General features: G+C 43.2%; 2 protein-coding genes, 2 long non-coding RNA genes and 2 other non-coding genes across 7 annotated transcripts in view; 3 read left to right on the forward strand and 3 right to left on the reverse strand.

Annotated features, from left to right (window-relative positions):
- Positions 1-23,863, forward strand: part of LOC127007240 (uncharacterized) — a 63,542-nt gene extending 39,679 nt beyond the window's left edge. For both annotated transcript variants that reach the window (XR_007760126.1, XR_007760125.1), the window contains one exon: positions 23,169-23,863. This is a non-coding gene — a long non-coding RNA (uncharacterized LOC127007240). The remainder of the gene's footprint in view (positions 1-23,168) is intronic.
- Positions 16,271-16,354, forward strand: Trnal-cag (transfer RNA leucine (anticodon CAG)). The gene has a single exon. It is a non-coding gene; the product is annotated as a tRNA-Leu (tRNA).
- On the reverse strand, positions 16,489-16,560 carry Trnaq-cug (transfer RNA glutamine (anticodon CUG)). Its single transcript has one exon. It is a non-coding gene; the product is annotated as a tRNA-Gln (tRNA).
- Positions 23,864-26,056: 2,193 nt separating the features above from the next.
- Positions 26,057-27,788, reverse strand: part of LOC127007236 (snake venom 5'-nucleotidase-like) — a 95,869-nt gene continuing 94,137 nt past the window's right edge. The window contains exon 11 of the transcript XR_007760123.1: positions 26,057-26,518. The gene's annotated coding sequence lies outside the window, so the exon portion shown is untranslated. The remainder of the gene's footprint in view (positions 26,519-27,788) is intronic.
- The window catches only part of LOC127007239 (uncharacterized), a 78,432-nt gene continuing 76,700 nt past the window's right edge, over positions 26,057-27,788 (forward strand). Inside the window, exon 1 of the long non-coding RNA XR_007760124.1 lies at positions 26,057-26,152. This is a non-coding gene — a long non-coding RNA (uncharacterized LOC127007239). The remainder of the gene's footprint in view (positions 26,153-27,788) is intronic.
- Positions 26,057-27,788, reverse strand: part of LOC127007238 (snake venom 5'-nucleotidase-like) — a 72,840-nt gene continuing 71,108 nt past the window's right edge. Inside the window, exons 8-10 of the mRNA XM_050877953.1 lie at positions 27,368-27,529; positions 26,930-27,133; positions 26,057-26,851 (exon numbers count right to left, since the gene is read on the reverse strand). Of these exons, the coding sequence (XP_050733910.1) occupies positions 26,583-26,851; positions 26,930-27,133; positions 27,368-27,529 (635 nt within the window). The 3' untranslated portion in view covers positions 26,057-26,582. The remainder of the gene's footprint in view (positions 26,852-26,929; positions 27,134-27,367; positions 27,530-27,788) is intronic.

Below are 27,788 nucleotides of genomic sequence, written 5' to 3' on the forward strand. Positions count from 1 at the left end.
TACTACTACTACTACTACTACTAATAATAATAATAATAATAATAATAATAACAATACTACTACTACTACTACTACTACTACTACTACTACTACTACAAATAACCACTACTGCAATGAAAACAACAACGATCTACTACTACAATAGCATTAACAAATTAATACTTCAATACTAACGATTGAACTGCAATAACAACAACAGCAGCAACAACAACAACAACAACAACAACAACAACAACTACTACTACTACTACTACTACTACTACTACTACTACTACTACTACTACTACTACTACTACTACTACTACTACTACTACTACTACTACTACTACTACTACTATTACTTCTTCTTCTTCTTCTTCTTCTGCTACTACTACTACTACTACTACTACTACTATTTTTTTTCCACTACTACATAAATGATATTACTACTATAATACTGCTTGTGCCTCATGCTCTATTAAAAATATTTTTAATGTATTTTTTCCTCTTAATTAAGTCCAAATGTTTTTTTTATAATATCTCTCTATCTTTATCACTATGTGTGTGTGTGTGTGTGTGTGTGTGTGTGTGTGTGTGTGTGTGTGTGTGTGTGTGTGTGTGTGTGTGTAACTTGAACTTGCTGACGAGTCCTCGGGTGTTGCTAAAATTGGTAACTGACTGACTGACTGACTAACCAAATGACTAACTTGCTGACCGACTGACTGACACGCTCCAACTCACAGGCGAACTCTCTGACTGGCGTAATTTTGTCCTCTCGATCCCTTTAGGCGAACGAACTTGCATGTTTTCTTTGCTCTCCTACGATCGAATTTCACGTCGTTCTATATTCTGACCTTCTTGTGTTGTTACCGCAGTGCTTCCTTTTCCAGCTTCCTCTCCTTGTCTCTGTGCTGCTTCCTGTCTCTGTTTCTCTCTGTGCTTCTCTTTTTTTTCTGTTTTGTATTCTATTCCTTTTTTTTTTCCTTTTTTTTAATTCGTCCTTTCTTCCTGATGTCCTCGCTTTGTTTCTTCTTTCCCTCCTTGCTTTATTTTTCCTTCCTTCCCCCTTTCTCCATGTCCTTCCTTCCTTCTTTTATGTCAGACCTTCTTTGCTCCCTTCTCTTCTTCGTTACTGCCCTCCTTCCTTGTTTTCTTCCTCTTTTGCTTGCTCGATTTCTTCCTTTCCTTCTCCCTTCTGTAATACCTTCTACTACTACTACTACTACTACTACTACTACTACTACTACTACTACTCCCACTATAATACTTCTTCTTCTTCTTCTTCTTCTTCTTCTTCTTCTTCTTCTTCTTCCTTGCTTGACTCCTTACATCCACTCTCCCTCCCTTTCATCATTCACCAATTCCTCTTTATTATTGTTTTTTTTTTATTGTTATTACTTGTCATTTTTTATTTTACTTTTTTTCTTGCTTTCCCTTCTTCCTTTAGTTATCCATCCGGTCCCCATTACATTTTCTTTATCAATTTTCTTGACTTTATATCTTGTCTCCTTTTGTCTCCTCTTCCTTCCTCTCCTCCCCACTCCTCTCCTTTATTTTCTTCCTTTTCCTTCTTTCTTTCCTTCACCTATTCTTCTCTCTTATCTTCTTTTCCCTCTTCTCTTCTCGTCTTCTCTCCTCCCATCTCCTCTCTTCTCGTCTCTCCTCCTATCTCACCTTTCATCTGCTTTGTTCAGTTTTTTCTCTTCTCTCCCCAACAGTCCTTCCCTTCCCTCACTTTCTCTTTTCCTTGCTTATGTCATTCTGCGTCGTCTCTTCTTCCCATTTTTAACTTTTGACTGGAGCATGGGATGGATTTATTGGCGAAGCGTGAGAGAGAGAGAGAGAGAGAGAGAGAGAGAGAGAGAGAGAGAGAGAGAGAGAGAGAGAGAGAGAGAGAGAGAGAGAGAGAGAGAGAGAGAGAGAGACGAGGGAAGAGGAAGAGGAGGAAGAGGGATGAGGCCTTAACCTAGAAGGAGAGGGAGTAAGAAGCCCCACTTCCTCCTCCTCCTCCTCCTCCTCTTCCTCCTCCTGCTGCTGCTGCTGCTGACGTGTGTGTGTGTGTGTGTGTGTGTCCCTACAATGGTTGACCTCCGCACGATGAGTTACCTGCCTCGTCCTACCTTTCCTCCCTTCCCCCTTCCCGTTCTCCTTCTTCCCCCCTATAATTCCTCCCTCCAAGCCTTCCCTTCTTCCATATCTCTTAATCTTTACTTCCCACTTCTTCCTCCTCTTCCTCCTCCTTCCTGTCCTTCGTCTCTGCAATTTCCTTTTTTTCCTCCTTCATTATTTTTGCTGTGCCTCTTGAGACCTTCTTTTAGTGATTTTCTTCAAGTTTACATAAGAGTAACTGTCTGTCTATCTGTCTGTCTGTGTGCCTTCCTGTTCGTCTGTCTGTCGGTGTGTTTGTTTTGTATGTAGCTGAATTTATCTATTTATTGACCAATCTATTAGTCTAGTGATCTAGATTTGTCGATGAGGATTTATTTCCATTTAGCCACGCGTCAATCTGTCGGTCTTTTAATCTCTCAGTCAATATGTCTGTCTGCTCGTCGTTCCTATTTATATTTTTATTTATTTGTGTAAATAAGTACGAATATATATATATATATATATATATATATATATATATATATATATATATATATATATATATATATATAATATATATAATATATATAATATATATATATATATATATATATATATATATATATATATATTATATATTATATATATTATATATATATATATATATATATATATATATATATATATATATATATATATATATGTGTGTGTGTGTGTGTGTGTATATTCTTCAATCTCACAGTCTGTACATAAATATTCACACACACACACACACACACACACACACACTTTGCATCACTATTCCTATCGTGTCTTGTAATTCTCCTTAACTTTTCTTCTTCAGTCTCTCCCTCCTGTTCTTCCTCCTCCTCTCCCTCTCCTCCTCTTAATATTCGGGAACGATGTGGGTGAAATCATAAATGCTTTTTTAAATGTGTGTGTGTGTGTGTGTGTGTGTGTGTGTGTGTGTGTGTGTGTGTGTGTGTGTGTGTGTGTTTGCAGAGAAAGTTGTGTGCGTGGGGCGTGCCAAGGTCGGCTCTGTGTGTGTGTGTGTGGGGGTGTGTGTGTGTGTGGGTGTGGGTGTGTGTGTGTATTGGGGTGGGGTGGGGTAGGGGAAGATGTGGAGTTGACCTTTCTTTACTATGCCTTCCCCCTCCCCCCTCCCTTCCACTATATTCCATTGAGGAGGGAGGGAGGAAGGGGGAGGAAGGGGGGGGGGGGTTGAAGGGGAAGAGGAGAAAAAAGAAGGAAAAAATAACAGACGGAATGATTGTAGAGATGTGATAGAGAAAACACACACACACACACACACACACACGAACACATGCACACCTGACCTACATTCTTAATTGCTGGCACTTTGTAATTGCTTCCTATTACGTGGGGACTGATTTCCTTGCCTCGCGTGTCTTATAGTTGTTGTTGTTGTTGTTGTTGTTGTTGTTGCTGCTGTGGGTGTCATTGCTATCATGTTTTTTTTCTTTATTTTTTGTTTTATTCTCGTCTTGTTTTTGCTCTTCTTGTCCCAGTTCTTCTTGTTCTTGTTTTTTCTTCTTCTTCCTGTTCTGCTTCGTGTTCTCCTTTTTGCCCTGTTCTATTTTTGTTATCGTTGTAGCTGGTGTTCTACTTCTTCTTCATCTTGTTCTTGTTCTTCTTTTTCCTTTTCATTATCATTTCGTCATTATTATCACCATCATCATCTTCCCCTAATGGCATGGTGGTGGTGGTGGTGGTTGTAATGATAACAGTAGTAGCCTACATACATCATCATTCATCATTCATTTCTATCATCATCGTTTCTTCATCATCATCATCCATCACCTCGTTCGTTACAGCCATGGTTATAGTGACGTTACAGGCCCGTTTCATTACCGCCGTGGATAACCGTAGAATCACTCACCATCCTTACTTTCACCACGCTCACCCACCACCTTCACTCTCACCATCTTCACTCTCACCACCGTACTGACCACAGACAATGAGTGAGAGTGAGCGCCGTCCTGCCTCCGACCACCACTACCTCCAAGAGAGAGGCCATTAAAGTCTACCAGAGATGCGTCCACAACCAGGTTTATGCCCGGCCTGACGAGCAGCTAGCAGAGTTTTATCACTTTTATGGATGGTTAGGCAGTAGTTACCACGAGAGAGAGAGAGAGAGAGAGAGAGAGAGAGAGAGAGAGAGATTTATCACTATACATCGGTCAGCACGCCCTTCACCCCCTTCTCTCATTCGCTGCCTCCGCCTCTTGAGTTCTTCACCAGCACTGCATTCTCCACCGAGGGTATGATGCCATTCTCCTGTAGAAGGTGAAACAAGGGCTGATATTTAAGTTACCCAGGACCAAGTTACCAAGTTCGAAGAAGAAGGAGAAGAAGAAGAAGTAAAACAAGAAGAAAATAGGAGGAGGAGGAGGAAAAGAAGAAGAAGAGAAAGAAGAAGAAGAAAAGCAAAAGGAGAACAGCAGCAGCAACGGTAACAACATAAATACAGACCAATATAAAAGGAAGGAAGAACAAGGCGACAAAGCAAAACAAAGGAGTAGATTATCAGCGTAGCCAGCCAGTCAGCCTCACGCCATGGAGTCACCCTTTTACACAAGCATGAGCATATCCCTTATCAACGAGTCACGCCGGCCACCTTTGTCACCTCTTCAGACAGGTTAAGAGTTCGTTCACCAATTTCTAGGCACCACTCCAGTCAGTACTCATCATTAGTGCAAGGAAAAAAAATAATAACTGGAAAATTGATCACAGGTCGACGAAATTATACGATTGTCCAAATAAAGAATGTTTATCTATTTCCATTTCAACAATGCTTTCCTTTTCTTCCCTCGGCTCAATTTTCCAGAACGGTCATATCCTCTTGTATGAATGTCGCGTACAAAATGGCAGACGTTACCAGTCAGCAAGTCAGGCGTACAAATTGGCGAAACACGTCAGCATACCACAACCCGCACAAGGACACATACGGAAAGAGGTTCGAAGTCTGCAAGCTTTTAGAGGCCGATCTGCGGTTACGGACCTCCACAGCATCCCAGACAACACAGGACACCCGCAGCATCCATATGACACAGGATAAGGACTCCCACAGCATCGAGACAAATGCCACAGAGCACCCACAACATCCGGACAACACAGGCTAAGGATTCCCACAACATCCGGACAACACAGGCTAAGGATTCCCACAACATCCGGACAACACAGGCTAAGGATTCCCACAACATCCAGACAACACAGGCTAAGGATTCCCACAACATCCAGACAACACAGGCTAAGGATTCCCACAACATCCAGACAACACAGGCTAAGGATTCCCACAACATCCAGACAACACAGGCTAAGGATTCCCACAACATCCAGACAACACAGGCTAAGGATTCCACAACATCCAGACAACACAGGCTAAGGATTCCCACAACATCCAGACAACACAGGCTAAGGATTCCCACAACATCCAGACAACACAGGCTAAGGATTCCCACAACATCCGGACAACACAGGCTAAGGATTCCCACAACATCCGGACAACACAGGCTAAGGATTCCCACAACATCCGGACAACACAGGCTAAGGATTCCCACAACATCCAGACAACACAGGCTAAGGATTCCCACAGCATCCGGACAACACAGGCTAAGGATTCGCATCCAGACAACACAACAACATCCTGACAACACAGGCTAAGGATTCCCACAACATCCAGACAACACAGGCTAAGGATTCCCACAGCATCCGGACAACACAGGCTAAGGATTCCCACAGCATCCAGACAACACAGGCTAAGGATTCCCACAACATCCAGACAACACAGGCTAAGGATTCCCACAGCATCCAGACAACACAGGCTAAGGATTCCCACAACATCCAGACAAGACAGGCTAAGGATTCCCACAGCATCCAGACAACACAGGCTAAGGATTCCCACAGCGTCCAGACAACACAGGCTAAGGATTCCCACAACATCCAGACAAGACAGGCTAAGGATTCCCACAACATCCAGACAACACAGGCTAAGGATTCCCACAACATCCAGACAAGACAGGCTAAGGATTCCCACAGCGTCCAGACAACACAGGATAAAGAACACCCACAGCATCGAGACAACACAAACGAGGACACCAACAGCATGCAGCCAAACATGCCACAGGACACCCACAGCAGTCCACAGTAACAGTCACAGGTGTGTGCAGACATAACACTCAGGAAGATAGCCAGCCAGCCAGCCAGCCAGACAGACAGACAGACAGAAAGCCAGACAGAGACAGACAGACAGTTTACGGAATACCCAAATACCCAGTCACCCGTTTACCATGTAGCCTAGTGACAAGGGGAACACGGGAATTCAAACACAGGAGGGAGGCAGGTACAGATTTGACTCACCCACCCCGAGGCGCCAACCCCGCAACAAGTTTTTACCGCAGCAGTGCACGTCATACGCCAGGCACGCAGGCAGCACTATTTATTCCCAGTTGTGCAACGATAACGAGTCACCCAAATTCCCGTGAATGTCCCGCTGCGTGACTACCCTGCATGGAGCACCTCACACCAAGAAGTCATCAGGACACCGAGAAGTCATCAGCAACGTCACCAGATTATCGTACGCATAACATTATATTTTCAGGTTTCTTGCCCATAAATATTGCAAAAAAGAGCATCAATAATTACCGAGTTTAACAATAATTATAAATGCATATCGTTATCTTTATGGGTGCGATAGTTTTTGGGTCAGAAATCGGCAAAAACAATGCACCAAGTACGACAATCTGGAAACATTGGTCATCAGGAGATCAAATTATTGGAGCTCATTATTGCGCATCATACGCCAAGCACTCTCTCAACAGTAACACCAATAGAGCATTCACCATCACTCACATTATCATCATCATCATTAGTAAGTACACTGCAAAAACAAAGACCTTCCCCAACGTTTTCCACTTTCCATTGTCTGGTGTTTGTGTTGAGGTAAAGTTGGGGACATACGCTGTAGTTGCACGTGGCCTCGGTGCTCACATCTGTCACATCACCCCTTGAGTCTGTACCGGGTAAGGACGGTGTTAATGTACTCCATCCCAGTATCGTCTCCTGTCCACCTCTACCGTTCCTCTGTACCCCTATTGCAGCTTTAATAGTCCTTCTGTTACTATCATCATGTATTTAATTCACTGCAAAACGCAAATACCTTTCCTAACTTCTCCACTTTTCCCCGTCAGGTGTTAGTGTACTCGATCCCAGTTTCATCTGTCCACCTGTTTTTCTGCCTTCACCTCAACCGTTGTTCCTGTGTTGCCATTCTGTTGCTTTGGCTCTTTCGTCACCCTCATCATGTCACTTTACTTCACTGCAAAACAAAGACCTTTCCTAACTTCACTTTTCCCCGTCAGGTGTTGGTGGACTCGATCCCACTTTCATCTGTCCACCTGGTTTTTTGCCCTTACAACAGTTACTACCATTCCTTTGTTTGCCATTCTGTTGCTTTGGTTTTCCTTTCGTTATCGCCATTGATCATATCGTCATTAGTTCGCTGCAGATTAAAGACCTTTCCCAATTTCTTCACTTTTCCTTGTCTGGTGTTCGTGTACTCCATATCAATTTCACCTGTCCACCTGTCTTGCCATTCTGTTGCTTTGGTTTTCCTTTCGTTATCGCCATGGATCATATCGTCATCAGTTCGCTGCAAAATAAACACATTTCCCAACTTCTCCACTTTTCCTTGTCTGGTGTTCGTGTACTCCATCTCAATTTCATCTGTCCACCTGTTTTGCCATTCTGTTGCTTTGGTTGACCTTTTGTTACCCGCCCCACGCATGACCTAGCCAAGGGGAAGGAGATTGAAGGGGAAGAAAGGGACAGCACCAGGCAGGCACACGGAAGATTGATCGGATAAGGGGGAGCAAGGATCTTCCCGCCGCGTGTAGGCCTAGTAACATGACGTGTGGAAAGGACACTTGGACGAGGAAGAGGAATCAGTGAGGCGTATGCTAATGTAGAGGACACGGAGACACAGACAGACCACCGTTTTATTCTTTTTTTTTTTTTTTTTTTTATATACAACAAAGGAGACATGTTATCGTACTCAGAGCATCTTATTTTCTGGTTTCTGAGCCATAACTATTGCCAAAAAACACCAATAATTAACCATTTTAACGATAACTGTATAAAAAGGCAGTTATTGGGGTCGAGGAGGCAGTTTTGGGTTGGTAATCGACAAATACAAGTACGACAATCTTGCAACGTTGAGACAGACACAGAGAGACAGACAGACGGTTACCATTTCTGCCGCCTCAAACTGGCTATGAATAGGAATAAGGCGTCATGAGGCTGTTATTGTTGCTTTAATTACAATAGAATAACAAAAGGAATAGATACAGACGCGAGGTTCAAGCACAGAGACGAGGATGCATAAGGAGACTGCAAATGATCAGTTTAAAGGCTGTGTTATTACTGTTGTTTTAATAATGACGAAATAGGAATAAGAATAAACAAACAGACAGGATATTCAAGCACAGACGAGGATGCATAAAGGTGTAAGGAGGCTGCAAGAAGTTAGTTTAAAGGAAAAGAAAAAAAAACATGCACAAAATCTATCAAACCGCCATTTCAAACCGTTATTCTTTATCGCCCCAACTACAACACACCTGCTCCATTTGTGTAATTAATCCCTTAACTAAATATTTGCCTCAGTTACCCCATTCATGCACTAAGAGCCCTTGCGCACATCTTAATTATAACCTGCGTACCATATCCAGCTTGTACCCATTGCACTTGGACCTATCATATTTCTCTCTCTCTCTCTCTCTCTCTCTCTCTCTCTCTCTCTCTCAGCGTACGTACTTGATAATATTTGGGAGCAGCGAGTAGCGGGCTTTTTTTTTATTATTGTTTTCTTTTTTTGTGCCCTTGAGCTGCCTCCTTCTCGTAAAAAAAAAAAAAATCACTGCTTTCACTTTTTCACTTCACCGTCGTCTTCCTTGTCATCGTTCTTACCGTTGTTGTTGTCGTCGTTGTCGTCATCATAATGGCCATGCGTGACTGCTCGCTCTGAAGACTTTGAGATTCCGAGAAACTGTGTCAGGCAGAAAACAGGTTTACGTGGGTGGGAGGGGAGAGGGGAGAGAAGGGGACGGGAGTTGGAGTGTGTGGAAGAAGGAGAGATGGGAGTTGAGGGGACAGCATGATAATGATTGGGAAAGAGGGGTGGGAGGGAGGGAAGGGAAAGGATGGGTGTTGAGGGGGAAGAGGGGAGGTGATGAAAGGGGAGAGGAGAGGTGATGGAAGGGGAATGAGAAGGAAGGGGAGAATAGGTGAGGGGACAGCATGATAATGATTGGGAAAGAGGGGTGGGAGGGAGGGAAGGGAAAGGATGGGTGTTGAGGGGGAAGAGGGGAGGTGATGGAAGGGGAGAGGAGAGGTGATGGAAGGGGAATGAGAAGGAAGGGAAGAATAGGTGAGGGGACAGCATGATGGTGGATGGGGATGAGAAGAAAAGAGGGAAAGGAAGGGAAGGGAAGAGAAGAGAAGAGAAGAGATTGACGACATTTCAAAAGGAGGAGGAGGACTACACGTGTGCCTAGTGATGGAGGTTACGGTTATGTTAGTACCTACGTGTATGCCAACTTCCTCTTCCTTTGTTCGTCTGTTTGCTTATTCTTTGCAGTTTAGGTGTTGAAGGCGCGTGTGTCGAGTACTGGAGGAGGAGGAGGAGGAGGAGGAAAAGGAGAAGAAAGAAAAAGACGAAGAAGAGGAAAAACAAGATGAGGGAGGAGGATATTAATTATCATAATAATAACAATAAGAACAACAATAACAACAAGAGAAGAAGAACGAAAGAAAAATAAGAAAAGGAGGAAAAAGGAGAAGGAACAACAAGAAGAAAAGAGAAGAAGGAACAACAAGAAGAGAAAGAGAAGGAACAAAACGAGGAACATTTGAAACATCTGAAACATTTTATTATACTTGCAATTTGTATATACATTGTTTGATATATATAGAACGAGGAGGAGACGGCACACACACTCGATACACGTAAGAAGAGAAGGAACAAGAAGAAAAGAAGAAGGAACAGTAAGAGGAGAAGGGTTAAATGGCACACACTAATCACGTAAGAGGAGAAGAGGAGGCCTGTCTAGTCTTGTGAGCACCGGCGGAGAGGAGAAGGAGGAGGAGGAGGATGCCAAAAGTAGCATCACGACGTTGCTCAACACTGCAAATCGTCGCATTGGCCGTAGGAGCTTTTAACCTAGACACGTGGACGGCGGGGTGCGGCCTTCTGTATGTCTGGCCCTAGATCTTGGTCTGGCCCAGGAACCGAGGCCGCCAAACACACACACACACACACACACACACACACACACACACACACACACACACACACACACACACACACACACACACACACACACACACACACACACACACACACACACGGGCTGAGAGAGGGGAGGTATATGCATGCAGGAAGGCAAAGGGGGGCTCGGGGGGGTGTAGAGTCCTTGGTAATAGCAATGAATGTGTGTATGTGTGTGTGGCTTGTGATGAAACGCGCCGCGGAGAAAAGGAAGCGAGTGAGAGAGACTGCGTGGAGGCCGCCGGGTGGTTGTGTAGCGTAGGGAATCAAAGTGTGGGAGGGAGGGAGGAAGGGAGGAAGGGATGAGAAAGTTTGTGTTGTGATTATAGCCTTCGGCCACACCCTTTAATCCCACGTGTTGTGTGTTTACTACTGATGCTGCTACTACAACTTATACTACTACTACTACTACTACTACTACTACTACTACTACTACTACTACTACTACTACTTCAACTGGGGGAGGAGACGTAGTAGATGGGATACTATATTTGACTATCATTAGGAAGCCGGACGAGGAGATAAGTAGATCAGTTGAGCGTAAGGAGGTTAATTAATGTTGCTGAGACTAATTAAAGGAGAAAGTATTTACCTTGTGTGGAGAGGAAAGGTAAATTGAGAAGTATAAACAGAATGCATTGGATTATAGGAGGAAAACGCTTACACACACACACACACACACACACACACACACACACACACACACACACACACACACACACACACACACACGACTCGAGGATTTCAAGAAGTGTTTAATATCAGGCCACCACAGGAACTAAATTAAATTGGCTTGGCTTTTTATTTAGTTTTTTTTTCTATTCGTATACTTTCTACCATTAATTAAGGCTTGTCAATGCTTTTATTCCTCTTTTCTTAGCTCGGTAGTCCTTGGCCTGCCTCTTATTTGTGCAGTGAGGGCACACACACACACACACACACACACACACACACACACACACACAATCACACACTCAATCACACAGAACCAAGTAAAAAAAGAAAGAGAAAAAGTTTTGGACATAACATAACATACGGCCAAGAACAAGAATAACATAAGAACACGAAGAACAGCAGCAAGGGTTATTTTTTTATGATTTCCTAATAAAAAAAATAGTCTTTGCTCTTTTCTTAACGCAGCGTCAGATCACTGGTCAACTTTCTCCCAGGTAAACGCACACCGGTGAACAAACTGGCGAAGGTGAGCAGAGGGGCTGAACACACGGAGAGCCTTGGTGAGGGGCTGAAGGTGATGTGATGATGATGATGATGGTAATGATGATGATGATGATGATGATGGTATTGGTGGTGGTGTTAGGAGCGAAGAGGAGGAGGAGGAAGATGATGATGGGGGCGATGAGGAAGACGATGCAAATGATGTGATAATGATGGTGATGGTAATGATGATGATGATGGTATTAGTGGTGGTGGTGGTAGGAGTGAAGAGGAGGAGGAGGAAGATGATGATGGGGGCGATGAGGAAGACGATGCAAATGATGTGATGATGATGGTGATGGTAATGATGATGATGATGATGGTAGTGGTGATGGTGGTGGTAGGAGTGAAGAGGAGGAGGAGGAAGATGATGGGGGCGATGAGGAAGACGATGCAAATGATGATGTTGAACTGGAGAAAGATGAGGAAGGGAATGAGGATGATTGTGAAGTGGAGAATGATGACCTTAATGATGATAGTGAGGAAAGTGAAGCGGAGTAGGAGGAGAAGGATGGTTGCAGTGATGATGATGATGATGGTGAAGAGGAGAAAGATGGTGGTGATGAGTTAGATGATTATTGTGACGAAGGAATTAATGGAAATGGAATGAAGATCGTAACAGAAAAGGAGACAAAAACATCTCATTCAACAACAACAACAACAACAACAGCATTGGCAAGAGCAGCAAAAAACAAGAACAAGAACAACAATAAGAACAGCAAATCCTATTATAGCAAGAAAAACAGTAACAGAAACAGCAACAACATCAACAACAACAACAACAACAACAACAACAGTACCATGAAAAGTTTGATCATGAAAAACAAACAAACAAACAAACAAACAAACAAGCAATAGAAACCAAGCGAGAACTGAGAAAAAGAAAGATGATAATTCAATATCAGAAGAAGAAGAAGAAGAAGAAGAAGAAGAAGAAGCAATCAAATACACACCATGCATTATAGACTTTTCGCACGTCACCATCACCCCCCCACCCCCCCATCACTATCACCACCACCACCACCACCACCATTACCATTACCACCACCAACGACACCACCAGAGAACAGACGGCCTTGTATGCATTTAACACCCGACACACGAGCAAGAACGAGCAATGTCATGCGAAGAGAGAGAGAGAGAGAGAGAGAGAGAAGAGGGTCGTTTCTCTCTCTCTCTCTCTCTCTCTCTCTCTCTCTCTCTCTCTCTCGGTGACAGTTGTAAGGAGGAGGGGAGAGGGGGAGCGACAGGGTGATGAAAATATCTGCTTAGCAACGTTTAAGTATTTTTAACGTGGTAAAGGGGAGCAGGGAGAGGGAGGGAGAGATAGAAATGAAAGGCGTAGGTGCTTTCTCTCTCTCTCTCTCTCTCTCTCTCTCTCTCTCTCTCTCTCTCTCTCTCTCATAATATGCCTTTTATATTAATCTTTCTTAATATCTTTTAACACCTGCAGAGAGAGAGAGAGAGAGAGAGAGAGAGAGAGAGAGAGAGAGAGAGAGAGAGAGAGAGAGATCATTCTTAACTCATACCCCATCGTTGGCAAGACTTTCCCCCCTTTCTTCCTTTCTTCCTCTCCCTCCCTCCCTTCTTCCCTTCGTACCTCCCTTCCACATGGCGATGATAGAGGCCTCCCTGCCAAACACACACACACACACACACACACACACACACACACACACACACACACACACACACACACACACACACACACACACACACACACACACACGAGGGGCAATGACTTAGTTTTTTTTTTTCATTTTCGTCTTTCCCGGAAAATCCCACAAATATATAGTTAGTGTTGAGGATAAAGAGAAGGAAATTTAACGGACAGACTTGACAACACAAGGGATAAAGATAGCGAAGATGAGGGGAATGGAGGATAGTAAATGAGAAAAAGAGAGAGAAAGAGGAAACTAGTTAGGGAGGAGAGGAGTAAAAGGGATGAAAAAGTAAAAACAGACGAAGAGTTGAAGGACAAAGGGAAAATGAGACAGACACAGAAAGGAAAAGAGGAAGATTGATTGAGGTAAAGGGGAAACTGAGGAGGAGAGAGAAGTAAAAGGGATAAAAAATAGATAAAAACAGACGATGAGCTGGAAGACAAAGGGAAAATTTAGGCAAGACAGACAGGTAGAGAATGAAACAGAAAAAAAAACGTAGATTAAATAACCAAACTCAGGTAGACAGAAGCAGAGACCTTAAATATAGGTATCCAAAACACGGGTAGACATCGAAACGGACCTTAAATATAGGTATCCAAAACACAGGCAGACATCGAAACAGAGACCCTAAATATAGCTATCCAAAACACGGGTAGACATCGAAACAGAGACCTTAAATATAGTTATCCAAAACACAGGTAGACATCGAAACAGAGACCTTAAATATAGTTATCCAAAACACAGGTAGACATCGAAACAAAAAAAAGACATAATTACCCAGACAGACAGGTAGAAAAAGACAAACATAGCACATAAGACTCAAAGTACAGAACGAAATACACGTAACACACACACACACACACACACACACACACATACAAAAAACAAAACTCCATACCTACAGAAACACTCGCGGAAGCACAACAACAACAACAACAACAACAATAACGGCAACAACAATATATGAACAAATGAAATAACATGTTTGACAGTTACATAAAAAGCTAAAAAAAACATACAAAAAAAACACCAGGTAAAACACAAAAGCTCAGAAGCACTACAGAACATGAGGCGGCAAGAAAACAGACAGAAGGGAAGGACAGCCATGCGAAAAAAAAGACAGACAGACAGACAGACAGGCAGATGAACAGGCAGACAGACAGACACTTTTCAGCTTGACACTCATAGGTTATTTATGACGGCAGAGAGAGAGAGAGAGAGAGAGAGAGAGAGAGAGAGAGAGAGAGAGAGAGAGAGAGAGAGAGTAATCCCATCCTTGGCCCTAAACCTGAAGCAAAAGAGCGAGGTTGTAACGTCTTTTCCTACTTCCTTCTTCTTTTTCTTCGTCTTCTTTTCTTCTTCCTCTTCTTCTTCTTATTATTATTATTATCCTTTTTTTTTGTATTCTTCTTCTTCTTCTTCTTTTCATTTTATATTTTTTCATACTTTTTCTTGTTCTTGTTCTTGTTCTTCTTGTTCTTCTTCTTGCTTTTTTTCTTCTTCTTCTTCTTCTTATTCTTATTCTTATTATTATTATTATTATTATTATTATTATTATTATTATTATTATTATTATTATTATTATTATTATTATTATTATTATTATTCTCCTTGTCACCTAACAACTCTCTTTGCTCTGTCGCTGAAGTTCTTTGCTTTGGAATTGAGAACAGAAGAAAAAAAGAAGAAAAAATAAAACCAGAACCAGAACTAGAGGAAAAAGATTAACAATGAAAGAAAGAGATCAATTAAAAAAAAAAGACAGCGAAGAGGAAGAGGAAGAGTGCATGCATTATGACCCCATTAAAATGTTTACTAAAGCGAGGCGAGGAACATAATAATTGCAGTACACACCATAAAAAGAAAACAAGAGTAGGAAGTGGCCGAGGATAGCAGGAAAGAGAATGGAGGAAGTAGGAGCAAAGACTATAGCCTGAGAGGAAGGGGGAGAAAGAGGGAGATAAAAAAAAAAGTAGGAAGTACGAGAGATGGAGAGAAGGAGAGATGGAGAGAGGAGGGAAGGGGGGGAGCGGAGGGGAGACAGGTAAGGAGAGGAGGCAGGTAGACAGGAAATAGCCTTGGCCCATATTGTGAATCGGAAATGCTGAGTGTAGGAGAGAGTTGTGAGTGAATGAGATTGTTACAAAGTGCTATCTGTTACGGCGGTTACTATTATAGATGCTGCTGCTGACACTTGCTTCTACTACTTCTACTGCTACAACTACTACTACTACTACTACTACTACTACTACTACTACTACTACTACTACTACTACTACTACTACTACGTCTACTACTACTACTACTATGTATACTACACTACTACTACTACTACTTCCAATTATCTTACTACTACTACTACTACTACGACTACTACTACCAGAAATAATAATATCAAAAAGGTAACAATAACTATATGATAATGGGAATAATGGCGATCCTAGTTATTAGTAAACAATAGTAGTAGAAGTAGTAGTAGCAGTAGTAGATTTCGTGTCGTTCACCTCTCTTACGTCACAGCTGTCACCTGCCTACCTGTTGTCGCGCTCCATTAGTCGTCTATTTCATTAGGTGACAACGACAATTTATTCAACGCTCTGAATATTCCCACTTGTCTCAAACGCCCGCGCCGCCCCCTCTCGCTCTTCAGCCCCCCCTCCCCATCCACGCCCCCCTCCACGCCTCCCGCCGCCCCCCCCCCCCCCCCCCCCGGTAACCCAAAGACGTCAAATCTGTATATTTCATCTTTTTACTACTCAGATCTTGGTTCAGGCCGTTGGGAAGGTCGGGAGAGGAGAGAAAACAGGCGTCCCCGCTCACCCCTCGCGGCCCCAGAGTCGTGGCGGCGGGCAGGCACACTTCGCCTCTCTCTCTTGTACCGAAGTTATGATGAATGTCCTAATAATCATCTTGCCAGTGCTAGTATTAAAAATTGTACAGCGATAGTTAGAACTTTTAGTAGCTCATAGCTTTCATGTATGTCAGGATGGCCGAGCGGTCCAAGGCGCTGCGTTCAGGTCGCAGTCCGGTCTTCCGGGCGTGGGTTCGAATCCCACTCCTGACAGGAAAACATTTTTTTATTGATTTTTATGAGTTTTGAGGGCAAAAAGGCGAGTGTAGCATTTTTCTTTTATGCATGAATCGTGTTTCAAACTAGCTTGGTTTATCGAAAAAATAAAACAAAAATAGAAAAAGAACAGGTCCCACCGAGACTCGAACTCGGATTGTTGGATTCAGAGTCCAAAGTGCTAACCATTACACCATGGGACCGACGAATATGTTGAAGGCAACAATGTTCGAAAATAATTATTTTGGAAAGATATTGTTAAGCAGGTATTTTCATCTTAATATTGGTGTGTGTGTGTGAGAGAGAGAGAGAGAGAGAGAGAGAGAGAACAAGAAGCCTGGCGTGTGCGTGTTCGGCCCTCCTTGCCACCAGCTGACCTCGCCGTGTCCCCGCCTCCCCGCCAGGCTCCCTTGACCCAGAAACACCTGCCGGGTACGCCTTACCTTGCTGACCCCTACCCCTACCCCTCCCGCACCCTCCAGAGCCAAGGAAACACACACACACACACACACACACACATACATACATTCTAACAGTTCCAAGTATACATACTCCATCCGTATTCAACCTCTGTCTGTTGTCTTTGACCTATGATACATACACACATACAAGCTTTTTATATATGTGTGTGAGTGTGTGTGTGTGTGTGTGTGTGTGTGTGTGTGTAGTAATAATAATAATAATAATAATAATAATAATAATAATAATAAATAGTTTAGTCATTGGTTGGCAACCATTAATCTGAAAATATACAAAATACAAATAAGATGTGTGATAGAATGCAATGCAAAGAAACGCGGGGAAGTGTGGAAGGGCGGATGGGGTGTGTGGAGTGGAGTGTGTAGAGGTAAGAAAAAGTTTCCTACTCTAATTATATCCTTTCTTGATTTGTTATAATTTCTTGCACACACACACACACACACACACACACACACACACACACACCAACTTGTTACATTCGAACAATTACATCATGAAAAAACCAGTCTGACGTTAACACAGAGTCGTCGTTCAGTAGAGGCGAGCATTATGCTGCCAAAAACGTACTAAAGTCACCCTAACCCTGCTTCTTTATTACGTGTATGGCGGTTCAGGGGTTCGGATTCCAGCCATCAGCATGTTTCTGCCTTAATTAACAATCTCTTGCACCTCTGAGTGTGTGTGTGTGTGTGCGTGTGTGTGTGTGTGTGTGTGTGTGTGTGTTGCTCGAAGTCAAGGAGGGACAGTCCAGGTATGGGATTGACCTTGTTCCATTTCACACACACTCACACACACCAATCAATACTGCACTCGATTACTGGTCCTGCCTGGCTGCTCCTCGCCTCGCCCTGACAACACACTCCCTGCCGCTGTGGGGTGGCGGCGGTGGTAGTGGCAAAAATAAGACTAAAAATGACATCAGTAATTAAAGTACTTGTAATGTTATAGTTGTTGCTGCTGTTGATGATGATGTAGAAATTGATGCTACTCCTGCTAGTGTTGTTGCTGCTGCTGCTAATTATGATGACTATACTTGTTTTATATCTGTATCTGTTTCTGTAATAGTGACTGGTAATAATAAGGACAGTAACAATAACGATAATTATAATTACTATAGTAATAATAATTATCATTTTAAAATTATATTTCTTTGTCATTATTATTTTTATTATTATTATTATTGTTATTATTATTATTATTATATTTTTTATGATTATTATTATCATTCTTCTGTTTCTTCTTCTTCTTTTTCTTCTCAGTAGTAGTGGTAGTAGTAGTAGGATAGTATGATTTTTGTTACACTTTCTTACTATCGCTCATTTTCTCCTTTCTCCTTTCTTCTTCTTCTTCTTCTTCTTCTTCTTCTTCTTCTTCCTCTTCTACTTTTCTTCTTCCTCTTCGTCTTCTTTTCCTTCTTCTTCTTCTTCTTCATTTTATTTTCTTATTACAATTTACACTTATTATTATTATTATTATTATTATTATTATTATTATTATTATTATTATTATTATTATCATTATTATTATTATTATTATTATTATTATTATTATTATTATGATCATCATTATTATTATTGATGTTGTTCATATCATTCATATTATTAATGTTATTATTATCATTATTTTGGTTATCATAATCACTATTATTATGTTCATGTTGATAATGATGATGATGATCTTTATCAACAGCAGCACCAGCACTGAGAGAGGCAACAATGATCTTTTTTTCTTGATTTTTTTCAATTTCTTGAAAAATAATAACATTGATTTCCTTTTTTCATTTATTGTAGTTGTCATTAACTATTTAATATATCGTTAATCCGTTTGTTAGTTTCTTATATGTTTTTAACAAGCTTGTTAATTAGTTATGAATCGGGTGTATGGACGGGGGTTGTTTGGGTAGTGGGGGCTGGGTCGGGGGGAGGAAGATAAGTAATCACCGTCATTGATATTGTGACGTTGGCGTGACCTTAGCGAGCCCGGCAGGACACGCTTGAAAAGGGAAGGAGGGAGCTTTGCATGGAGGGGGAAAAGAGAGGAGAGAGAGAAAGCTCAATCAATTGTTGTAATTTATTTTTACACGTTACAATTTACTAAACACACACACACACACACACACACACACACACACATTGAAACCTTTCATAAATGTTGCTTTTATTTTATTGTCAGGACGTAGAGAGTTCAACAATTAAACGGTGAAAGATCTGATTGGGATCGCGTTACCCGCCAACAAGGATCAGTCTTAGGTCCGTTACTGTTCATCATTTACATCAACGACCTTGACTTTATAATTAAGCGACATCAGCAAATTAGTTGATGATAGATAGGACGGCTAAGTAGATGAGACAGCCATGTAGAGGTATTAGAGGGAGAAATAAACGGCCTGCATGAGTGGATCAGTTCAGTATCGACAAATACAGATTTCTAAGTGGATTGAAAACAACTCCCTGTTTAACAATGTAACCATTTTCTCTCGTTCCTTTCCTCTCTCTTCCCATTTTCCTTTACCTCTTCACTTTTATTTTCTCTTTAGTTTTCTTTCCTCCAGTAGTTCCCGTTCCTCCCGTTTTCTTCCCCTCTCCTTCCATTTTCCTTTGCCTATCTTCATCTTCTCTCTTGTTTCCTCCACTAGTTCCCCTTCCTTCCATCCCCTTCCTCTCTTTTCCCATTTTTCTCTTCCTATTCACCTCCACGTCTCCGGTTTTCTTTCCTCCACAAATTCCCCTTCTTCCTTATCCTCCCCAGCTCAATCCCTTCTATTCCCACTTCTTGCGATTCATTTCCTACATTATCCACATCACATTCCCTTGCCTTTCATCCATTCCCTTCCATTCCTATCTCTCCATCACTACCCCTTTCAGTGTCACAGTGATCGAGTGGCTTCAGATATCTGGAGGAGAAGGAGGAGGAGGAGGAGGAGGAAAGAAGTAAATAGTGATTGGTCAGTTGGCAGTGGAATGATCAGGGCAATGTTATGATCTCTGCTCTCTGATTGGGTAAGATTAGGGCAGAAGGAGGAGGAGGAGGAGGAGGAGGGGATAAGGGGAGAAAGCCTTTGGTTATCACGGAGGAGAGGAGGGGGGGGGGGGGGGAATGAGAGAATGGAGGGTTTGATAATGAACGATGAGAAAAAAGGAGGGAGATAAAGAGGAAGAAGAGAGGTGGGCGGAGACACCTAGATACTAAGGCCATAAAGGTAATAGTAAGGTTCTGGAGGTAAAAAAAAAAAAAAAAAAAAAAGACGTAATTAGTTGTCATAGTGTTTTTTTTATATTTTTTTATATAGATATATACAAGAATTAATTTACTAATCGAGTGGTGGATAAGGGGAACAGGCTGGCGGTCATGAGGTGTGTGCGTATACCATTATAATACTCCACAGAAAAGGATTAATTCATGGGTAAAGCGGATGGGAATAGTGTTCTTCTAGAGTAAAGGAAGCAGCTCAAGGGCAAAAATAAAACAAAGACAAAATCGCCCGTTATTCTCTGCTCCTTAAACCCGTCCGCTGCGATTGGCACGGGTTTAGCCTTTACTAGTAGCCTGGAAACATATACTCCCAGGTCTTTCTCTGCCTCTGTGGTGGATAGTGGAGCGTTTTCCATGTGGTATTGGTGTGCTGGATATCCCCTCCCAAGGTGCAGGACTTTATATTTTACTTCATTGAATTTTAACAGCCACTTTTTGATCCATTTCTGTAGCTTGGTGATGTCTTCTTGTAGGAAATCCGCAGTCAAGGGGTTAAAGAATATAGAACGAGAGGCCAAAAAGAGAGGGTCAGTTTTGGATGGATTAGATTTGCAGGAACTTTCCGGCGTGAGTGAGTCGACTGGCCTCCTGCAGACTCCCGGTGTTCCCATGTTCTCAGAGAGATAAGCTGAGATAGAGATGCTAGGGGGACGTGACCATGAAAAAAGGAAGAGTGGGAGTGGGGGAGGGGGGGAAGACAAGGGAGAGAAGAAATATTGATAACAGGTGAAATGATTTGGAACGAGAAATAAATAAATGAGATGATGAAACTGGGGAGGATCTGATGTAAAGTTGAGGAGCGAAGAGGACTTGATAAACATAGAGGTGAGAAAGTGTGATAAAGGAGGAGAAACAGGAAGGAATGCTTATGTCACGTAGGCAAGGTTTGGGGACGGGAGAGGTGGGAAAGGGAAGAGGGGAGGAGGGAGTAGAAGCTGCATATAATTGATAACAGGAGGAGGAGGAGGAGGAGGGAAGAATGATAAGAATGTGTGTGTGTGTGTGTGTGTGTGTGTGTGTGTGTGTGTGTGTGTGTGTGTGTGTTTAATAACCTGAAAACAAGGAAAATAATAGATGCTGTGTTGAAAGAGAGAGAGAGAGAGAGAGAGAGAGAGAGAGAGAGAGAGAGAGAGAGAGAGATTATGACACATCCTCGATCAGAGTACGTTAGGAGGAGACGTCACTCCCTTGTCTTGTTTCTTTCGTTGTTTGTTTCTGTATTTTTTACAAGATTATTCTTTCCATCACTCCTCCGCTTCCTCCCCTTTCTCCTCCTCCTCCTCCTCCACCACCATCACATCATCGCCAATCTCCTCCTCCATGGTTCCAACTCAATTCCTCGTGTCCAACCACTTCCCCCGTTACCAACACACCTCCACGTGTACCACATCGCTCCTCCTCCTCCTCCTCCTCCTCCACCGCCACAATCACACCATCACCAATCTCTTCCTCCTCGTATTCCAACACAATTCCACGTGTCCAACCACTTCCTTCCCTATAACCAACACACCTCCATGTGTCTAGGTCATACCCTGCATCATCAACAAATTTTCAAGGTTGAAAATAAAAGTTTCATTATATATCGATTATTATTGAGTATAGGTATGTAATTAGAATATTGAATTGGCATGTGTGTGTGTGTGTGTGTGTGTGTGTGTGTGTGTGTGTTCCCCTAAGAATAGGATACATAATAAAATCATGGCAGCGGTTAAGATGAACTCAACTCGTAACTATGAACTAAACTAATAAATAATTAAATAAATACACGCGTATACGTACACACACTCATACAAACACGTACACATAGCAACATGATGCATACATGCATGCTTACAAACATATGTATTCTCTCATTTCATGAAAATATGTAATATTCATTCATATGTAACTTATTTATTTGTTTAAATTATTTATACGAATAGAATGAAAATGGAATTGCTCTCATTGCAAAAATGTCTAGTTCTTTATTGTATTCAGGGAACTAATATATATATATATATATATATATATATATATATATATATATATATATCTATAGAGATCTATATACATATCTATCTATACATACAGGAGAGAGAGAGAGGGGGGGGGGTAAGGACGGAGAGATTACAGTGGACAAGCCTATTTCTACTGTTCCTTCTATCTCTTCCTTGTCATATTTCATTCTTTATTTTATTTATTGCATTTGATAGAAGCGTTCTCTTGATAAATCCCTAAACTGATTTCATTGTGATTAATAGTGACTATATTTAGGATAACATGTATTAGAGAGCCTGTGTTATTTGTCATAGTTTACGCGGCCTTCCACAAACTCGTTTTCTTTCATCACCCGGAGACAGCGGGAATATAATTTTGTTACCCACTGAAGACTTTCAGGTTTTCTTTGTACTCGACCCGTTTTCTTCGGATCTGTGGCAGGGTATACCGTTGCGTTCTTTGTGGCTGCAGTTTATGGGGCGGGGAAGTAGTGTTCCTTCATCTTGGTGAGCAGGTCCCGGGGCGTGTAGATGTGCATTGTGAGGCCCTCCATGAACCCTGACTTGGACTTGGGGGCTGTGCAGGAGAGGGAAGCCGAAAGGAAAAAAGTTGAATCAAGGGATATTGTAAAACGTCAAACAAGAGGGAAAATGACAGGCACTGGAAGAGATGGGAGGGACAGGGTGTGATAGGAAGGACGTGCGTGTGCGGGAGTAGGTAGGTAGGCAGAGTAGGTGAGTGATGAATATTTTCTAGGGGATGGGGAGGATGATGGTGCAAGGAAGCATACGAGAAAAAATGCAAGAAAGTAAAAGAGTATAAATATTATGGCTTAGTTTCAAGGTAAATAAATGCTTGAAGTGAAGTGCTGTTTTCCAGGTATCAAAGGGCAGTTGCAAGCATTTTGGTCTTCAATTAATGTAGTACAGATAGTCTTACGATATCTCTGTTCATTAGTGGAGCTCGATGGCTCGCGGCGGCAGAGGATGGGAGTGACACATCCTCGGAAGGCTACCACCTTTCTGAGGCACTGTTTGAGTTTAAAGGAAATATCATTATCACAATTGTTCGCCCCATGTTCATGCCCAAATTCTGATTGCAGGGCCAGGACATGAGTAAAAGGTGAAGCGGGGGGCGCACGCCATCAATGCATGGATGGCCTCGATGCTGATTTCCGTCGCATTGGCCCGTGCGCCTGTTTTGGGTAAGTACCAATTACTCCGGGACAGTTAGCCAGTATAACATCCGGGTTACCACAGTTTACCTTCCTCAGGTTTCCTTAGCTAGCCGATCGATCAGCCCGAAAGGGAGGATGAACAGCTCGGTCATCTGCACGCCGATTGCTCAGGCTAGGATTCGAACCCGGGCCCGCGGATTTGTAGCTAGACACATTTACCACTAGAATATGGAGACGTGGTCTAGTTGTATTTTTATTATTATTATCATTATTATTACGTATAATGGAGGATGAGCATTTCGTGTGCTGGGAAATATTATACAACACATTTACAAAGACTTTTAACCATATGAACAACATCGGAAACGTAATAACATATGAGTTTGTAACAAATCATCATTGTTGGATCGGAAAAAAATATATATTGAACAACTTAATACTTTTAGACAGATAGCTATCATATTATTACAGATATTTGAAAATTTACAAGCTACTTCGCCTCATTGGTCGCGTCTAGAAGTACTTTTTAACATTTTTTTTCTTTATTTCTTGCTTATTTTATTTTATTTAGTTTTCTTATTTTGAGGATGGGTAACGCTTGACAAAGGATACGCTTGTAATTTTTCTTTTTTCGAGAAACAAAACTTTCACGTGAGTCAAGAAGAAGGTTTGGTAGGGAAGGAAACGGGGAAGCGCAGCATTGGCGGATTGAGGGAATGATGACCTGGGTGGAGGGGGAACAACGGTGCATGTGGTGAGGCATCGGACGTTAAGGGATGCTGAAACATGACAGATGCAAAAAGGGGGTCTGAAACGGGAGGCAGGTGGATAAAGTGGTATTGAAACAGATAGCAAATAAAAGAGTGGAGCTAGAACAGGAGGCAGATGCAAAAAAATGGGCTGAAACAGATGGCAGATGTTGAAAGTGATGTTGAAACAGACGGCAGATGAAAAAAGTGGAGCTGAAATATAACAGATAAAGAAGTGGACAAAGTGGCGTGACAGTCAGAAGTGCTCAGACAAATAGGAGAGATAAAATAAAGCAATGTTGTAATGTATAACAGATAAAGAAGTGCTCAGACAAATAGGAGAGATAAAATAAAGCAATATTGTAATGTATAACAGATAAAGAAGTGCTCAGACAAATAGGAGAGATAAAATAAAGCAGTGTTGAAATATAGAACAGATAAAGAAGTGCTGAAACAAGATGGCAGAGCTGAAATAAAGCAGTGTTGAAATATATAACAGATAAAGAAGTGCTCAGACAAATGGCAGAGATAAAATAAAGCAATGTTCAAATATGTGACAGGTCAAGAAGTGCACAAACAAATAGGAGAGATAAAATAAAGCAATGTTGTAATGTATAACAGATAAAGAAGTGCTCATACAAATAGAAGAGATAAAATAAAGCAGTGTTGAAATGTATTACAGATAAAGAAGTGCTCAAACAAGATGGCAGAGCTAAAATAAAGCAATGTTGAAATATATAAACAAGATAGAGAAGCGATCAAAGAAGCGGCAGAGATGAATAAAGCAAAGTTGAAATGTGTGACAGAAATTAACGAAGTGGCGATGGAATATTTGACAGATTAATAATAAGAGGAACGTCAACCCAGTGTCCTTATAAAAGCGATAAGGAAGAGACAACATAAAAATTAACGAAGGGGGACTGACATTTAAGACAGGTTACTAAGAGGAGCGTCAGCCATGTGTCCTTAATTTAAAAGCTTCAAATACTTAGGCAGAACATACAAAAAAGGTGTTTAGGATAGTTTAGGAAGACAAATTTTATAATCTTTAAGGCTTGAAGTCGTCCTCAGGTTTTTAAATGAAGGAAGGACATAGGCAGGTGTAGTATCAAGAGATGAATAAGAACAAGAAATAGGGAGGATCTATTATGTTTAAAAGTCGAGGGGGAAACCCCGTCTCAGGTGTCATACTAAAGGTAGGACATAACCAAGATAAAGGTGCAGGAATAGTGAAAAGCTATGCACAGGATGAACTCGCAAAGCTGAAAAAGAAAGCATATCAGAAAATGGAAGTTTGTAACGGGCTTGTCGGGGGGCGTTTAAAGGTAAGGAAGCTGAAGTCTTAATCAACACCCTTTAAACGCCCCCCGACAAGCCCGTTACAAGTTTAAATGCACAGATGTCGCAGATAATAAGTGTTTGATGCATGCGAGGCAGCAACAGACTTATACTGCAAAAATTAAGAGTAATGTATGTCTTATTAGCACTACGCTTGCCCCGATTTGAGTAAGGAGTGTGGTAGAAGACATGACAGTGTGTGTGTGTGTGTGTGTGTGTGTGTGTGTGTGTGTGTGTGTGTGTGTGTTAGGACGATGGAAAAGTCAATATGTTTTTCATGTTTAGTGAAAAAAATAGACGAAAGTACAGGTGAAGTAAGTGGTTAAGGAGGATGATTAAAAAAAGTCAGTGTGTCTCATGCAGAGGGAATAAAAAATACAAACGAAGGTAAAGGTTAAGTAGTGGTTAGGCGAGCAAGCAAGACATCCACCCACATGCTGAAGCCCTGGAGTCGTGCAGGCGTGTCACGAGCAACGAGCGGCGAGGATCGGGCGGCAGTGAGCGTCAGGAGGGAGGTGTCTGGTGCAGGGAGGCGTCAGGAGGGAGGCGTATTGGCGGACAGGCACAGACAGAGAGAGAGAGAGAGAGAGAGAGAGAGAGAGAGAGAGAGAGAGAGAGAGAGAGAGAGAGAGAACACCAAGTTGGTCAGGTGTGGCAGGTGTTCTTGGTCACGGGATAGGTGAGGGATAGGTCAGGTCACATGTGGGTCAGGAAACAAACACCTCGGAGGGAAGCAGCGAGGAAACGTTTATTGTGTGTCCTCACAGTGGCGCTCATGACTTATAGTAGTGACTAATAATGCACGTAGTGGTGTGGGTAAAGGTCCTCAGTAGCGGAATGGTCAGGCAGCGAGTCTCCTGCCGAGGCCGCGCTCTGCTCCCTGCTGGGCATCCTACAGGAACTGTCACCGTCCAGTGTGGGCGTCAGGCGTCGGCCCGTCCTGCCGCTCGCGGGCGTGTCTGGTCAGGTGTGTGGGCGGCGGGCACGTGGCCGCCCGCAGCCTCGTGCCGAGAGAGTCGCTACACTGACTATTGCACCTGTCGTGTCTCTGGTGTGGGGTATGTACAGTGATATGTGATGCCCCTCCGTCCCCGCCGCCGCCGCGGGAGGGAAGAGTTAACTGTTGGAGGAAGAATGCCCATGACACTGCGGCTGGCGGCCATGTCTTTTTGGTATACATTGTGTGACCTCTGAGGAGGGAAGGCCCCAGCCCCCGCCCTGAGGGGGGCCAGGCACCCCCCATCCCGGACCGCTAGAGTGTTGTTCCCCGCACAGCCCCCGCCACCACCACCAACACCACCCAAGCCGCCACCAGGGTTAGGGAGCCCCTCGTCGCCCCAGCCGCCCCGCCACCGTCCTCCGTGATGTGGGAGGTCGTGTAGGAGGTGGTGGAGGGCAGCAGGTTCCCCTCACCGGCGCACAGCTCCTCCGAGTCGATGAAGAGGATGCGGTTCTCGGTGCCCTGGTAGATGGGCGACATCTGCGACAGGTAGTTGACGTAGACGTCCGAGTCCAGCAGACCTGCGGGCAGAGGCGCGTTAGGCACACTGGCCCGACACACACACACACACACACACACACACACACACACACACAGACCTGTGAGGTGGTGGTTGATCTTGTTGTCCCTGACGACGGTGTAGCCGTCGCCTCCGTTGGCCAGGAAGGAAGGCATGGCCACGCGGTACACCTCGTCGTCCTTCACGTCCTTGAGGCCCGGCACCACACACTCGAGGCAGCGGGCCTGCAGGCGCACCACGCGGCTGCCCGGCGGCAGGTTGAGGTCGTACACCACCACGAATCCTGCGGCGGGGCGGCCCTCGTCAGGAAGGTGACATATCCCCCCCTGCTTCCCTCCCTCCCTCCTTACCTCCCTGCCTTCATTAAGTTTGACGGTCACCGCGTCGTACTTACGTGCGGACAGACACGGACACAGATTCCCTTTCAGGCCCGGCTCCTCCCCCCGCCCTTACATAACCGAAGAGAGCTGTTGCACCCCCTCACCATATAGCCCATCCCCTCTCCCATACCACTCACCGGACACCTGCAGGAATCCTCCCGGCGCCGACATGCCCGTGGGGTCATACTTGCGGACGGAGTATTCAAACATTTCCTTGACGTGGACGCCGCGCAGCTCCACGATGTCGATGGTGTTCTGGAAGGGCGCAAAAGCCAGCACGTCCTCCATGGTGATCGAGCCTGCGGGGGAACACGGGAATGAGCGTACGAGGACACACGCTACACGAGGTCTGTCGGAAGTCTTGCAACACGTGAGACAGAAGAGCCAAGAACCATCGCAGCTCATAGCGATGCGTTAGGTCGGTATGCTAAGACACTTCGCCTCACATGAACTAGGCCGTAAAGGAGAGTAAACGCGTTCCTCTGTTTTCACGTTCGTGATGGTGCAGAGGCTTTGTCAGACTACCACCAGACTCATACAACTACCCCTGGAAATACC

Source organism: Eriocheir sinensis, chromosome 35 (assembly GCF_024679095.1).
Source record: "Eriocheir sinensis breed Jianghai 21 chromosome 35, ASM2467909v1, whole genome shotgun sequence".
NCBI classification, from domain to species: Eukaryota; Metazoa; Arthropoda; class Malacostraca; order Decapoda; family Varunidae; genus Eriocheir; species Eriocheir sinensis.